Raw genomic sequence first — 17,360 nt, forward strand, 5'->3', positions numbered from 1 at the left:
AATCGAGTCATTCAATGAATACAATATTTTATTGCAGAATAAGCGCTTGCCCGCAAAGAATCATCTCTTAAAATTTAATCTGTTTTAGACAATAACAAAGTAATGCGTGTCGGCGGTCGCTTAGATAATTCATTGTTTTCTTATGAAAAGAAACATCCTATTTTATTACAGTCCACTCATCATTTAACAAAAATACTATTTAAATATATGCATGTAAAACTTCTACATGCTGGCCCTCGTTTATTATTGACTTCAATTAGAGAAACTTACTGGCCAATCGGTGGTCTAAATTTAGCTAAACGAACTTTTCGTAATTGTCATTTATGTTGTAGATTTAAAGGAAAGGTAGTGAATCCTATCATGGGTAACCTGCCGCAGCGACGTGTGACCGCGAGTGGCTATCCTTTCGAGACAGTTGGCATCGACTACGCCGGACCTATCATGTCAGCCAGTCGACAAGGACGCGGCTGTAAACTTGTCAAAGTTTATATTATTGTTTTCGTGTGTTTCGCTACTAAGGCCATGCACATTGAGTTAGTAGGTGATTTGACAAGTAATAATTTTATGTCGGCTCTTCGTCGATTTATGTTACGTCGCGGCAAACCTAAACACATTTATTCCGATAACGGGACCTCATTCGTAGGTGCGTATAATGAAATCGGTCGTTTTATTAAAAGTTGTAACAATTCGCTGCCTGGTGACCTAGCTCCTGAAGGTATTAATTTCCATTTCCTACCTCCTCACGCCCCTCATTTCGGTGGTCTATGGGAGGCAGGCGTTAAATCTGTAAAGTTCCATCTTAAACGAATTCTTGGTAATTGTAACCTCACATACGAGGAATTAAACACTGTGCTGGTCCAAATTGAGGCAGTTCTCAACTCACGTCCACTAACGCCGCTCTCAGCAGATCCTAGCGACCTACTTCCGTTGACGCCGGGACACTTCCTCATCGGCCGCCCTCTCACCGCGCTGCCGACTGACTGCTACGAGCAACACGTCACAGGAACACTGAGCCGATACCAACATTTGGAGCAACTCCGCCAACATTTTTGGCGCAGATGGAGCAAAGAGTATATATCGGAACTTCAGTTGAGGACGAAATGGCGCTCTGATCTAAACCCTTTACAGGAAGGTGTCCTCGTCATCCTGAAGGAGGACAATCTACCGCCGCTGAAATGGCGGCTGGGTCGAGTCGTGGCAGTCCATCCCGGAGCGGACGGAGTATCCCGTGTGGCTGACGTGCGGACTGCGACAGGAGTCGTACGCCGCGCTTTTAGCAAGATCTGCCCGCTGCCTCAAGACGACATCTAGTTTTGTTGAAGGACGAGCCTTCAACGCCCGGGGGCATGTTCGCGCCAATTCGCCGTTTCACAACGCCTACCATTTTACGACGAGCAACGGCGTAATTTTAGGATTACCGTCTAGAATTAAGAATTTTGTTAATCCAAATTAATTTTTAACTACGTGATTCTGTTCGCTGTTATCGATCAACTCGCATTATACGTCTCTTCCCTCTCTGGCAAAAATTTGTTTTATTCCGTATAAAACTCACTAACTTTTACAGAGTGTCATAGTTGTATGGGTTCGATTTTTTCGCAAAACCACGGCCAGCGCGTATTTTCCGCGTGAGCATGTCTCGGATTTACTCCAGCTAGTCCAACTCTTCAATGAAACTCAATAACCTTTTGATGTTGTTTGTAATAAATGTTTCTTTTTCATTATAAATAACTTAATGTACTACTTCTCAATATAAATTTGACTTGTGTCAAATTTCACTTTCATCTGTACACGCAATTTTCATAAAAATGGTTACAGAGTTTTCGTTCGTATTAACAAGATATCGATATGTGTTATATTTCGTGCTATAAAATACGTATAACTAATTTATTTCAATGCAATGAAACATCATCAGCTCACTATACATACCCACCAAGGGGCTCCGAGCCTATCCTAAGTTAGGGGTGACTAGACCACAGTCAACCTCGCTGGTCCAGTTCAGGATGACTTCACACATATCATTGAACTTCTCAGATATTGCATCACGATGTTTTCCTTCACCCTAATAACATCGGTAAAATTTACATATGTAAATCGAAAAATACATTGGTACATGGCGGGATTGGAACTCAGGACCTGCAGAATGCAAGTCAAGTGCTTAACCCCTGATCTACCGACGCTGTTACTATAACGTGCTATAAAATACGTATAACTAATTTCGTTCAATGCAATAAAATGTTAATTTTTATTGCATCGTCGTTGCTATCAATTTCTCTGGTAATATATGTATATTTTTTATTGATGTAACAAATCAAAACGTATTCGTATTTTATTATGTTTTTCAACAATAAAATTGCATGAAATTACTATTAATAATGCGTTGTATTTTATTAAAATAGTATAACTTTATTTATTTTATACAAATAGTAGACAATGTGTTTTTTCCGACAAATGAACGACATCTATGCAGCCGTTCTTGAGATATTTTCTAACATCCATTCATCTAAGCTTACGAATCTATATCTTAATATATATAAATCTCGTGTCACAATGTTTGTCCTCAATGGACTCCTAAACCACTTAACCGATTATAATAAAATTCGCACACCATGTGCAGTTCGATCCAACTTGAGAGATAGGATAGTTTAAATCTTAAATTATAGTCGCAATTTTAATTTATTGCTAATTATTTGTCTGTTATTATTTGACAGTCACAATTATCTGTTAACTCCAAATGATTCTAACAGATGTCGATACCTTTCGACTGGGTTGAGTAAGTAATCAATAGATGGCGCTGCTATAGTAAATCTACGAACGTGTCATATAAGCTTATTAACTGCGCGCGGACGGAGTCGCGGGCGACAGCTAGTATAATATATGAAGTCGGCTAAAAAGAAAGTCGTGTTAGTTACACTATTTATAACACAAGATCGGTCGAAATGATTTAGCTGAAAATTGACGGGGAGGTAGCTTAGAACTAGGAGACGGACATAGGAACTTTTTTTATCTTGTGTACATTTGTTTTATTCCGCGCGGACGAAGTCGCGGGTAAAAGCTAGTTTATAATATTAGTAAGATGTGCGAAATAATATTATCTATAATAATAGTATAAAGAGAGAAATTGAATTTATTGTTTGTTTTTTTTTTGCATTGAATAGGCTCCGAAAATAGTGAATCAATTTTAAAAAATTCTTTCACTGTTGGTAAGCTACATTATACCGGAGTGACATAGGCTATATTTATAACTCGATTGATTTTTAATTCCTTTTTGCCAACAGCTGGTTATATTATGAACGCGTGATGACTCACAAGAGGGTAATGTTCTTTGCGCGTATGTAAGTTTGTTTATGTATGTCGGTTTGTTTGTATGCCTAAACGATTGAATCGGTTTTGACAATTACGTGACATTTGATTGACATTCTTTTGAGTGTCAAATGGTCAAGACAAAGCGTCATTTGGGTTTATTGACCTTTTGAAATTATTAACACTATTTCTTATACCACACAGCTGTATATAACCGCACTTTATAATTTTGTTATTGTGAAATGTAATACAATAATTCCTTACACGTGTTGTCTTTCAATATTTACATATTGTTTGGAAAAATCCCTTACAATATGTGAGCCATGAATAAAAGAAAGGGTCAAATTCGAGGGTACGTTTTATGTCTTACTGTAATTTAATATAACACGAATGTTTATATAAAATTTCATTTGTAATGTATTTATTTCTTCACGTAATAATCGAATAGAAAATAGCAAGAGGTAAATATTCATAATCCTTAAACATTTTAACGATTTATTTAAAGGGACAAATGGAAAATTTATTTTCAACTAACGGTCGCCACCTACATCGTCAGTGCAGAATTAAAAAATGTAGACTAAAACATGGTTGCGTGTGTCAGCTACCTTCCCGTCAAAGTCCTGACAAAATAGGTCCAGCCGTTCCAGATATTACCTGGAACAAATGTAGCCTAATTGATAGACAAAAAGACTAAAAATTTTTTTTCATTACCAGCAACGGTAATAAATCATGTGAACGTTTTTTCAATACTACAGACTCTGCAATTTATTCATATGTATATTTCATTTTATACAGTGCTTTTATTATTGTTTAGTCACTTATTACGTAACGTTTATAAAACTGTTTTTAGATTATAAATAACCGACTTACTTTATCCCTCTTATATTAGGACATGAATAGGAATGGAATGACGTCACATCCGTCAAAATTGGTTCACTTGTATAAGCTGCAGTCGGTCACAATGGTATTGAAATGCATAAACTCACATGCATACCGCACCTTTATAGATACAGGGATTAAAAAAAAGTATAGCGAAATACCATTTAACGAGGCTGTTACTAGATAACTAAAACCGTTTCGTAGTTTAATACCTTGTATATAAAAAAAAAATCGCAGCACAATTTAATAGTTGTGTGGCAATGGTCCTTTACAAACTGAATTTACATCCACAAATAATATTCGGAACGTAATAAATATTTATTTATCGTTGTTAATACATAAACTTTTGTGTCATGAATGGTTTAGTTTCAAAATATCAGTACATATTATTTATGTGATAGTTTTTCATCTGGACTTTTGCCACTTATGGCCGATTTAAGGCCAATTAAAGGCAGGCTGCCTGTAGCCAGTTCTACATGTAATAGTTTTTATTACTTTTAAATAATATAATCTACAATTGAAAATTCTAAACGTTTTTCTTGTAGACCATTTCAAAATTTTGCGTGGATTTAAAAAAAAGAAAAAAGAAAGTAGTCTATATATATGCCCGCAAAAGTCCATCCGTTTCGGAGATCATTAAGAAAATACGGATTTGCGGACAGACAGACAAAATCTCAAAAGCTAGATTTACGTCGAAAACAACGTCCAATTTTATCAATTGTATAGATCACCGTTTCATACGGATGATTCTGATTTAATTAATATTATTACTTTTTTCAAGACATTAATGTAAGCAAAGTCGCGGGCTAAAGTTAGTATGTACAAAGGAATGTAAAAGTTAGTGAGTTTTATACGGAATAAAACAAATTTTTGCCAGAGAGGGAAGAGACGTGTAATGCGAGTTGATCGATAACAGCGAACAGAATGACAGAGTTAAAAATTAATTTATATTAACAAATCTTAATTCTATGACGGTGATCCTAAAATTACGCCGTTGCTCATCGTAAAATGGCAGGCGCATATCCCAAGGGCGAATTGGCGCGAACATGCCCCCGGGCGTTGAAGGCTCGTCCTTCAACAGAACTAGATGTCGTCTTGAGGCAGCGGGCAGATCTTGCTAAAAGCGCGGCGTACGACTCCTGTCGCAGTCCGCACGTCAGCCACACGGGATACTCCGTCCGCTCCGGGATGGACTGCCACGACTCGACCCAGCCGCCATTTCAGCGGCGGTAGATTGTCCTCTTTCAGGATGACGAGGACACCTTCCTGTAAAGGGTTTAGATCGGAGCGCCATTTCGTCCTCAACTGAAGTTCCGATATATACTCTTTGCTCCATCTGCGCCAAAAATGTTGGCGGAGTTGCTCCAAATGTTGGTATCGGCTCAGTGTTCCTGTGACGTGTCGCTCGTAGCAGTCAGTCGGCAGCGCGGTGATTGGGCGGCCGATGAGGAAGTGTCCCGGCGTCAATGGAAGCAGGTCGCTAGGATCTGCTGAGAGCGGCGTTAGCGGACGTGAGTTGAGAACTGCCTCAATTTGGACCAGCACAGTGTTTAATTCCTCGTATGTGAGGTTACAATTACCAAGAATTCGTTTAAGATGGAACTTTACAGATTTAACGCCTGCCTCCCATAGACCACCGAAATGAGGGGCGTGAGGAGGTAGGAAATGGAAATTAATACCTTCAGGAGCTAGGTCACCAGGCAGCGAATTGTTACAACTTTTAATAAAACGACCGATTTCATTATACGCACCTACGAATGAGGTCCCGTTATCGGAATAAATGTGTTTAGGTTTGCCGCGACGTGACATAAATCGACGAAGAGCCGACATAAAATTATTACTTGTCAAATCACCTACTAACTCAATGTGCATGGCCTTAGTAGCGAAACACACGAAAACAATAATATATACTTTGACAAGTTTACAGCCGCGTCCTTGTCGACTGGCTGACATGATAGGTCCGGCGTAGTCGATGCCAACGGTCTCGAAGGGATAGCCACTCGCGGTCACACGTCGCTGCGGCAGGTTACCCATGATAGGATTCACTACCTTTCCCTTAAATCTACAACATAAATGACAATTACGAAAAGTTCGTTTAGCTAAATTTAGACCACCGATTGGCCAATAAGTTTATCTAATTGACGTCAATAATAAACGAGGGCCAGCATGTAAAAATTTAACATGCATATATTTAAAAAGTATTTTTGTTAAATGATGAGTGGACTGTAATAAAATAGGATGTTTCTTTTCATAAGAAAACAATGAATTATCTAAGCGACCGCCGACACGCATTAATTTGTTATTGTCTAAAAACGGATTAAATTTCAATAGATGGTTCTTTGCGGGCAAGCGCTTATTCTGCAATAAAATATTGTATTCATTGAATGACTCGATTTGTGATAATTTTAATAAAACAATTAAAGAATTTTGAAGTTCATCATTGGTTAGAAATTGTGTTGGTGGACGCTGTTTCTTACAAATATTAATGAATCTTAATACATACGCCATGGTGCGTTGTAATCTTACAAAATTAGAAAAACGTTCGAAATTGATTAAAGGTCTATTAGAGTAATTATTAATTAAAGTAATTTTAGTACGCGTTTCAGGTAATCGCTCATTTGACGTAACATTTTTTGGCCAAGAAGACATATCATTCTTCAGAAACTGAGGGCCTGACCACCACATGTCGAGATCGCGTATCTTATCAATCGTGACACCGCGTGAGACATAATCTGCCGGGTTCAATTCAGTGGGAACATGACGCCAAACGTGTGAGCTAGTTTTATCTAGTATCTCGGCTACGCGGTTACGCACAAACGGTTGTAATTTACTCGGCAACATTCTTAACCAGCTTAAGACGATAGTGGAGTCTGTCCAAAAAGTTACTGATCTTACTTGCACTCGTAGAGAACGTAACACCTTTTCGTATAGGCGCACTCCGACGAGCGCAGCGCACAGCTCAAGTCTCGGGATCGTGGTGGGCTTGATAGGCGCCACACGACTTTTTGCTGAAAGCAACCGCACCAAAACAACATTATTATTTGTGCTACGAACGTATAAACAAGCACCGTAAGCAGATTGCGATGCGTCACAAAATATATGTAAATCAATCGAGTCATAACTATTGCAAAGTACAAGACGAGGAATACGCAAAGAACTTAACAAAGGCAAGCTGTCTGCAATTATTTTCCACGATTTAATAATTTCTATAGGCAGTGGATCGTCCCACGAAAGTTTAAGAAGCCATAATTTCTGTATTAATATTTTCATAGAAATAATGCAGGGAGCTAAGAGACCTAGCGGGTCGAATATTTGTGAAACGACTGAAAGTAGTCCTCGCTTAGTTAATTTATTTAATTTAATATTATTTGTAGAAAAATGCAAATCATCTGATTCGATAAGCCAACTGAGACCTAATGTTTTACAAGGCTCCGTGGACCCAATGTTTAAATTTAATGAGGGGTCATCGGACTTTAAAATCACTCGAGGTTCATTCGATTTCCATTTGCGGAGATGCATACCTGCGGACGCGAGCTCCTTTGACACTTTGTCACGTATGTCCAGCACTTCCTGAATAGAATCGCCACCGGTTAATAAATCGTCAACATAGAAATCGTGCATGATGACTTCGGAAATGTTGGCGTCATTGCACTCTAAACCGATTTGTTTTAAACACCTAGTGGCGAGGTAGGGGGCGCTGGCGGTACCATACGTGACCGTGTTCAACTCGTACGTCCGCAGAGGCTCAGATGGATCTTCTCTCCAGACAATTCTTTGAAGATGTCGATCATCAGGATGTACAACGATCTGTCTATACATCTTCTCGACATCTGCGGATATCACGTACTTGTAAAGTCGGAATCTAATAAGAATTGACAAGAGATCATCCTGAACGATAGGCCCTACTAATTGAAGGTCATTAAATGAAATACCTGAAGTAGTGGGACTGCTCGCGTTGAAAACAACTCTGAGTTTGGTCGTTGAGCTACTCTGACGAATTACTCCGTGATGTGGGATATAGTAAGCTTGTTTCTGTGAATCAAATGAACATTCGGACATATGACCTAATGATAGGTACTCAGACATAAAATTAATATAATTATTTTTAAATTCAGATTGCCCTTTGAATTTTCTCTCTAGAGAAAGTAAACAATGCTTGGCGCGCTGCAGCGAGCCGCCTAATACATCAGGTGACTGCGTCAGTGGCAACCTGACACAGAACCGACCGTCTGCCTGACGAGATGTATTTTTGATAAAATGTTCTTCGCACATTTTCTCTTCTTCGGAGAAAGATGAAGACTGAGGGCTGACCTCCTCGAGGCGCCAAAACCGCGTTAACAGGGTTTGAATGTCATCACTGGAATCATTGCACGAAGAAACTTTATTATTTGATTTTACCGACACGAAATAAGACTTAAAGTCAGAAGTCGAGCGCGCTTGGCCACTATTACACAAAGGGCCTGAAACTAGCCACCCTAGACTAGATTCAAATAGCACGGGTTTCCCGGCTCCTAAACTAATTTTACGTAGCCCTAATAAATCCCAGAAAACATCCGCACCAATAATTAAATCCACCGAAGATGGAGTGTGGAAGTTGGGATCCGCTAAACAGAGGTTGCTAGGTAAATTTAAGTCTTTTAAAACTATTTGCTGACTGGGCACATCGTCAGTTATATTCGGCAAAACAAAACAGAAAATCTTTGTCGAAAAGTTTTCATTTAACGACTTAATGGGTAAACAACACATTTCGCCTATATGCGATTTTGAATTATTAATACCCAAAAGTGACTCGTTTACCTTAATTGTAGGTAAATTTAACGATTGTTTCAATCGTTCACTAATAAGGCATGAAGTGCTGCCGCTGTCGAGAACAGCGCGGGCGAGACGCTCGCCGCCGCGGTCGTCGATAATTTTTATAAGGGAAGTGGCTAAGAGTACCTGCGTTCTGTTGGGCAAGTAGGTTGAAAGTTGAGCAGACAACGTGACATTACCAGAGGGCTCGTCACTGCTTTGTGTCGGGTTTGCAGGGGAGAGTGCGGAGCGGTCCTCAGTGTTAGAACATACATTAGTTGTTGGCTTATACTTCAGATCTGGAATGTGAATTAGAACATTATGTCGCTTTTTACATATTTTACAACCCGTAGTTCTACAACTGTTTGCATAGTGACCTGACCGCAAACAATTGAAACAAACCTTTAATTTGGGTAAAAGTTCCAAACGCTGTTCGTAATTAAGTTCTAAAAACTTAGGACAATTGCTTAATTTATGTTCGCATTTACAATTAGGACATAACTGTAACGAAGGCTTCTCATTATTTTGAATTTTTGGACATTGTGCAATCGACACCATACTCTTAATATTGCTTGTCCTCTTTTGTGCAGGTTGAGAACAACGAGATAGTTCCAAAGTTTCTAAAAGGTCTGCACGATTTCGAAGAAATGTTAGAAATAATTGAAATGAAATGGCAGTATTACAGTCCAACCTACCTTTATATTCCTCCCACTCACGATACGTTTTTGAATCTAATTTATGACTAATTATGTATATTAATAACGTATCCCAGTAACTTACAGGTTCTCCTAACGATTCTAAAGCCCTAACATTTTTATTTATCGTATCAATTGTACGCTTTAAAATATAATTCGACTCCTTTGTAATTGTCTCGATGTTAAATATTGCAGCAACATGATTCTGTATCAATAGCCTTTTGTTATCAAACCGGTCGCATAACAAATTCCAAGCAATTAAGTAATTACCGGCTGAAAATTCAATAGATTGAATAACCACAGCGGCTGTCCCTTCGAGCGATGCGCGAAGATAATGAAACTTATTTATATTATCTATACTATCGTTCGAGTGTATTAAGCTACAAAAAGTGTCTCTAAACTCAAGCCAATTATCATATGAACCACTAAACTTAGGTAGCTGTATAGTAGGCAATTTAACGATATTATTGTTGCGCTGTGAACTACTGCAACTTAGTGCGCTATTGTTTTGCTCACTATTGTCATGACGCATTATTAAGTCTTGCGCCTTTGCAACAATTTTAAAATAAATTGACTCGAAATCGGTACGTTCGCTAATTTGACTGTCAATATCGTCGGCTAAACACTCTAAACGTAGTTGGACCTCATCGTAGTTTGTATATAAAATATCAATTTTACTTACGCGGGTCTTCAATTCGCTAACCTGGGACGAAGTTAAAGGCTCCTTTAAATCGCTGATGTAATTACTAAATACAGTTAGGCGACCTTTATAACTCGCTCGCTTTTTAATTAATTCCCTCTCCTCGGTCATTGTATATGGAAAAAGGCAAAAATCTGAAAATTTACAAAAATAATCTTAAAGTAAACTAAACAACACTACACAAATAAACAAAATACTAATAAACTTCCATTAAACACTGTGCGGTGCTGAGTATGTTTGTCCGTTTCTTTGTTCTCAAGATGTCCTTCACATGACCTCCGGACGAACTAATGTCTTCTTCAAGATCTTCGTAAAATCCGTAGAAATCGACGAAATTATTTACTCCACTGGTTATTAACAATATGTAATCCGGCTCGAAGGACCATGTAAAAGTTAGTGAGTTTTATACGGAATAAAACAAATTTTTGCCAGAGAGGGAAGAGACGTGTAATGCGAGTTGATCGATAACAGCGAACAGAATGACAGAGTTAAAAATTAATTTATATTAACAAATCTTAATTCTATGACGGTGATCCTAAAATTACGCCGTTGCTCATCGTAAAATGGCAGGCGCATATCCCAAGGGCGAATTGGCGCGAACAGGAATGTAATATAACTGTGGACGTCACTCGATGAGACCATTTCCGTTTGTCCGCGTTTCGTTGAAGTTTCATCGGACTTTGTCACGTCTTTTTATACACAAAGAACGTGTCGTGTTGTACAATATTACTATCACGACTCTTAGTTCTTATGGGTCTACAGTAGAACAATCAATTTGGTTTCAAAATATTTATAGAAAAATTCTAACGACTACTGTATAGTGCTATATGAAGAGCCCTTTTATATACTTAACAGTGGTAGATCCCGCAACAATAATATTTGTTGGTTGCACGAATAGGTCGGGTCCACCGGTGAAATACCACGATCACAGAAGACAGGCGTGAAGTAGAAGAAATTCCGCTTACAGTCTGATGAATGTGCGTGTCGAAGGTCTAATTTTACTCCTTTTTTTGTGACTGAGCAGTCACTGTTTGCCTTTAGGAGGCATTAACAATTTCACCGGGCTTGAGGTGGCCGGGCGCAGATGGCGCTTAGCCTAAACCTCAATTTTAGTCCACGGTTTTATTATTTAAAGAAATGATGTGAACATGAAGTGGATTTAGCGAAGGAAGGGGAAATAATCTGTTTCTGTGCGTCCCTCCGTTGATTAAACGGCAACGCATCTGCAATGCAATGCAATTGCAGATGTCCATGGGCAGCGGTCGCTTCACTATTTCGGCTAATTAAAGTGGCAGCTTGCTTGTTTGTAACCTTACAATATTAAAAAAAACTTAAGTATATATTTTTATAAAGTATAAACTAGAGTTTGGCTATGATCCTATTTCATGTTAAGTGACGATGTCTTTGAAAGGTGGCGTTTGTGTAGTAAGTGACTATTCATTCCAGTAGTCCAGTGTTGTCAGTGATGGCTTATAATTCGTTTTAGTTCTATACTAACGTACTCACAGTTAACGATTATGAGTGAGTGAATGAAAGGAACAATTTTTCAATTTGTTCAATTTATATGGCAAACGTGAGAAACCGTTTTGAGCTAATTTATGAGATCATTTTCATGAAAGCTTTACTTTTTCTACCTTTCCACATAAAAGTTGTTTTTCTTTCAAGTATCCATCACTAATGGGCGGTAGGCTATTCATTGTTTTATTAAGCTCGTCGCCCACTACATGCTAATATTAAGCTATAACATTTTACTTTGTTGACAGCTCTCAAATTAATAGAATAAATAAGATTTAAAATAATACTGGAATTAATTAAATATTACAGTAAAGAGAGAGACTGTTGGTAGATAGTAGTAGCCGATTCTCAGATCAGTTGAATACGCATATAAATTTTCATAAAAATCGGCCATCTACTGGATAATGCAACTTAGATGCCAAACCGCCATCTATTAGGATTTTAAAGAACTAATCGATAAATACGTACTAAAGTCGTAAAACAAATCTTTAATTTGCCATAAATATAGAGATTAATAATTCAGATAAAAACTACTCTATCTCTCAGGTTGGACCAAATTACAGATGTTTACAAAATTTGATAAGAATTGGTTCAGTATTTTCGGAGTTTATCGTGAACATAAATCGTGACACGAAATTTGTTTTCTGGGGATATATTGAAGCTAAGCTATGCTATGAAGCTATGTACAAAGATTTAATTGTTCGTTTGTTTCTTAGAAACTCGAAAACTAGTGAACCGATTTAAAAAAATTATTGACTGACTTTTTTTTTTCATTATTATTAAGTATTTTCATTAATCCACATATCCATCGAAAGCGAATCTTTGTCAATGATATCTGTGCTAGTAAATTTTATATCTTTAACATAATTAAACTCTATTTAATAATATACATTTCCACTAAGGAGGGAAGTTTTGTTAGCTCAGTAGCATTTTTATATCTATTCTTCTAGTGTGCGACAGTTTTACCACAAATTATGTAAAGTGCGCCATTCCAGCTGAGTTGATAAACATGCGGTCGTTACCTGGTTACGCCCCGCGTCTTGCCTCGTCAACGGAAATTCACTGTTATTTGTAAAGGCTGGGTACTTTATGAATATAGGGTGTTGTTTGAAACTCTACAATGTTGTCTCGTCTGTCGTCTTTAGCTTAATAAACTATGGTCATGCTTAATAAGTTTAAATAAAAACCAACACAAACATTTACAGATCGTCTCAGAAATTAGAATCAAGATAGTAGTTATCTTACTAATATTATAAACAAGCTTTTACCCGTGACTCCGTCCGCGCGGAATAAAAAAAAAATGCACACAAGATAAAAAAGTTCCTATGTCCGTCTCCTAGTTCTAAGCTACCTCCCCATCAATTTTCAGCTAAATCAGTTCGACCGATCTTGAGTTATAAATAGTGTAACTAACACGACTTTCTTTTATATATATACTAGCTTTTTCCCGCGACTCCGTCCGCGCGGAATAAAAAATAGAAAACGGGGTAAAAATTATCCTATGTCCGTTTCCTGGTTCTAAGCTACCTGCCCACCAATTTTCAGCCAAATCGATTCAGCCGTTCTTGAGTTATAAATAGTGTAACTAACACGACTTTCCTTTATATATATATAGAGAAAGAAAGGGAAATGGATGGATGGATGTGTGTTAGAAGGTATCAGAACGGCTGTTTTCTGTTCGAACGCTTGTTTGGAAGAACATACAGACTAACTATAATCTCTGAATTGAGTACACTTCCCGTGGGACTTGTTTGATTTACATATTCACTCGATAGCTCCTCAACAGCTAAACACATCTTATTCAAATTTGGCACAGATATAACACACTCGAATTATGCATGAGATACTTTTCACTCTTTTTTTTTATTCTGCGAAGACGAAAGCTAATGCCTTTGATCGGGACTTAGGCTGAAATTTATAGTCGGTACTCGGACTTAGCTCCGACTTGACTTAGGTTTATCTTATGGCAAACTCATCTAAGCATTTGCTTAAAGCTATCTCAGATTCGAATTTATAGTCGTTCTGGGCTGAGATTTTGTCAGTGTTGCCAATTTAGCGTATTTTATGCAAAATTTGGCAGAATTTTAGTACGTTTAACACATTTTTCTTCATTTAGCATATATCGTTATTTTTATTACCATATTAACTTTTATAGGTATAAATAAAATTTAAAAATGAACATGATGCATTTTAGACGTATTCAAGAAATCACAAGGTAATCATTATATATTTTTTAATATAATTTAGTTCGGCATTCATAACAACGAGTATAGCAGATCCACTTTAATAGGCCACATTTAATACTTGGTGGACTTTTTAAAAAGATAGTATATTTAGGCATATTATAACAGGTTTTAAGCACATTTTGAAGTAGCCGAGGTGGCAACAGTGATTTTGCTAAGCAACAGAGTTTTACAAAGTTTCTATTCGCACATTATCTTCTTGGTACTTCTCAGTATTTAGAAAAACTATATTTAAAATACATGATCCATATATCATTTAACTTATTAATATAATCGAATAGTTGTATTTATTTATAATTTGCTATCGAAATTAAAAGCAAAACGACGAAATTAACATTTTTAAATTAACACTTTTGTAAAATTATGGTTAGGTATACGGTAGAAAGGAACGAGATTATTTGACTTGTCAAAGTAAATGACAACGTCAAACCCATAACCTATTTAATTTTGTTATTGTTGAGGTTACTAGAGATCCATTTTATGCATTTCTTCTGGATTTTGGTTTATCTACCTGGACATACAAAGATTCTATCCTTTGACGTTTACCCTGGACTCGCATTCTTACGGGCTTTCCATACTTTATCTTTCATTTGGATTTGGCTAACGAACTAACAAAGATTTTCGAATGGATTTTATTGAACGGACAAATTGGATATTGTCTCGAATAGATAAAATTAACAAGCTTGGAACATCGCATCAACAGGTAAATATGATCAGTACCGGCAATAAGTAATATTATATTTATTTTTCTGTTAATAAAAATAATCATGTATACTTTAGAAGAAACCTTTTTCTTTGGTATTATTTTTTGTACTAATTTTCTTCTTTCTGTTGTAGACTGTTTGTGGATATTTTCCAGGCTTAAGCCAATCTACACTGTACATCATCATAAATAAAGTTTCAAGAAAATTGAGTCAACTTCTACCGCAATTTATACGTTTCCCTATCCACCTACATACGCAAATTGGAATAATCGGGTAGCACTAACAACCTGCATGGCCTGAACAATATTCTTAATAAATATATATGTATATTAATAAATATATTTCTTCTTAAATGTTCAGAATATGGTTTTTGTTTGTTTATTTTATCGTAGCAATCCATGTCGTAAGCAAAATCGAAATTCTTTGAAGCGAGAAAGAAGTATTTGTAAGAGTAGGCAGGTACAAAATCCTTGGAAACGGAGTGGTCATCAGGTGAATCCAAAATATATAAAAAAGGTTCAAAGCACGCACATACTCCGAAACAACCATAACAATGACAAATCCATATTGATATAATACCAAATGCCTATTAGTAAACTCCTTCGAAATCTTAGAACAGTGGTAAACACCAGCAACAACAATATCTTTTGCACGAATGGGTCGGCTCGCCCGGTGAAATACCACGACCACACAGAAGACAGGCGGAAATGGAAGTAATTCCATGTTTCGTCTGATGAATGGGCGTATCTGAGGCCTATGTTTAGTCCTCTTCATTATTCCACCCTTTTCTTATAAGGAAATTATGGGAAGGGGAAGCGGATTTGACGAAGGAGTGGACGCCTAGGAAGGGGAAAAAAAAATTCTGTCCCTCCATCGATTAAATGTAGGCAACGTATCTGCAATTACGTATGTCCATAAGCGGCGGTGGCTTCGCTATTTCAACGAATTTAAATGGTCACCTGCTCATTTGACACCTTATCGTATAAAAAAGTGAAGTCGAGAAACGTGTAAGATTTCGCTAAGTCAACGATTTTGGTGACTTAGCATTTGCTAAGCAAACGTCTAAGGTAAACTTAGCATATGACTATAAATTTCAAACTCGTAAGATGAGTCTAAGCAAAGTCCAAGTACCGACTATAAATTTCAGCCTTAGTCTGTCTACATAGTCACGTACTAAAGTGAAGATGTAAAATAACGTCATCTTACTCGTACTTCTTATACGAGTACTACTAATTATAAATGCAAATATTTGCATGGATAGATGTTTGTTTAAATATATATTCAGAACTGCTCGACGGATCTCGATTAAATTTGGCATAGATGAAGAAAGTATGGAAGAACACATACGATACTTATTAAGTTTTTTTTTATTTCGCGAGGACGCAGTCGCGGGCGATAACTAGTCTATAATAATACTACAATATGTTGAGTTTATACAACTTCATAATCTTTAAATGATTGTTTTATATCCGTACTATTTCTTCGACATGTTATTTAACTTGAATTCGTGTTAAAATATGATGTCACAAAAAATGCGATCTCACGTCCTAAAGTCGTAAAGCAACCTCTATAAAATAGTCCTTTGGTAGGGATCGGAAATGTCCACGCCGGGTTTCTTTCCTTTTATTGTTTTCATTTGCGTTGTGCTAACTTTAACGTCAACATTTTGTAGGCAAACGTCTTATACCTTCCTTATATCAATAGAACATACAGAATATTGATGTCTGTTTTAAATTAATTTGTAAATTTTGTAAACAAAAGGTACGTTGAAATATTTACTTAAACAACGCAAAGAAAAAACAAATTGCCAATGTAAATAACTAAACATCTTTCGAGTAATAATTGTACATCTATATTTATTTATATATGTACATTTATCAAACGTTCTTACGGTGAAGGAAAACATCGTGATGCTGCACATATCTGAGAAGAAATTAATGATATGTGAGAAGTCGACCAACCCGCACTTGGCCAGCCTGGTTGATTATGGCCTAGTCACCTATGACTTGGCTCCGAGCTCTTTAGTGGGGACGTATAATGAGATGTTTATGATTAATAAGTGTACATTTGATAACGACCGCGGCTTCAACCCCCTCCATTAGATTACTATCACTTACACAAGTCTAGAATTTCGTTGGAATGGTTACAATTAAAAATAAGTAAATTTCATACAGTCTGCTAATAAACTATAAAATTTAACTTGAAAAAAGAAGCGTATAAATTTTTATATCATCTTTTAGTGAATATTTAATCTAATCTGTATTGAAAATAGATTAGATTAAATCTTCACTAAGGGATTACTAAATTAACAATTAACCCTTTAAATGAGGTAGTATCTGCCAGTCTAAATAAAAGCGACTGTTGTTTTTAATACCGAGAATTTACGAAGTTTTCGTTCATTCCAAGCTTTGTTTTAATTAAATCTCAGAGTTTCCCTTTATTTTCTTTTGTGGTATTTCTCAAGGACATTTAAGGGGAAATTAGATTTGTTTTTCAGCTCTTTCCGTCATTCAACTGTTTTTGTGTTTTTCTT

The 17,360-nt window shown here is 36.8% G+C and overlaps 3 protein-coding genes across 3 annotated transcripts; 1 reads left to right on the plus strand and 2 right to left on the minus strand.

The window, feature by feature from the left end:
* Window positions 1-360: 360 nt before the first annotated feature.
* Window positions 361-1,558, plus strand: LOC123722486. The gene has a single exon (XM_045684344.1). The coding sequence runs from the start codon at window positions 361-363 to the stop codon at window positions 1,309-1,311; it is 951 nt and encodes a 316-aa protein (XP_045540300.1). The 3' UTR covers window positions 1,312-1,558.
* Window positions 1,559-5,193: 3,635 nt separating this feature from the next.
* LOC106712787 lies at window positions 5,194-7,165 on the minus strand. The gene is made up of 2 exons (XM_045684489.1): window positions 7,075-7,165; window positions 5,194-6,241 (listed from the first exon to the last, which is right to left on the minus strand). Exon 2 carries the CDS (start codon window positions 6,211-6,213, stop codon window positions 5,263-5,265), a length of 951 nt encoding a protein of 316 aa, XP_045540445.1. The 5' UTR covers window positions 6,214-6,241; window positions 7,075-7,165; the 3' UTR covers window positions 5,194-5,262.
* Window positions 6,966-10,197, minus strand: LOC123722487. The gene is made up of 6 exons (XM_045684345.1): window positions 10,182-10,197; window positions 9,666-9,938; window positions 8,112-9,269; window positions 7,701-8,009; window positions 7,075-7,187; window positions 6,966-6,977 (listed from the first exon to the last, which is right to left on the minus strand). The coding sequence occupies exons 1-6, from the start codon at window positions 10,195-10,197 to the stop codon at window positions 6,966-6,968; spliced, it is 1,881 nt and encodes a 626-aa protein (XP_045540301.1).
* Window positions 10,198-17,360: the final 7,163 nt, after the last annotated feature.

The sequence above is a fragment of the Papilio machaon genome, chromosome 26, assembly GCF_912999745.1.
Source record: "Papilio machaon chromosome 26, ilPapMach1.1, whole genome shotgun sequence".
NCBI lineage: Eukaryota > Metazoa > Arthropoda > Insecta > Lepidoptera > Papilionidae > Papilio > Papilio machaon.

Excerpts from the sequence above, each read along its gene's own strand:
- LOC123722486 (XM_045684344.1), top strand. The coding sequence starts at position 361 with ATGGGTAACCTGCCGCAGCGACGTGTGACCGCGAGTGGCTATCCTTTC.
- LOC106712787 (XM_045684489.1), bottom strand. The coding sequence starts at position 6,213 with ATGGGTAACCTGCCGCAGCGACGTGTGACCGCGAGTGGCTATCCCTTC.
- LOC123722487 (XM_045684345.1), bottom strand. Across the intron at positions 9,270-9,665 it reads TGAGTGGGAGGAATATAAAG|ATCTGAAGTATAAGCCAACA; the intron begins GTAGGTTGGACT and ends TTCACATTCCAG. Across the intron at positions 8,010-8,111 it reads GAGCAGTCCCACTACTTCAG|ATGTCGAGAAGATGTATAGA; the intron begins GTATTTCATTTA and ends TGATATCCGCAG.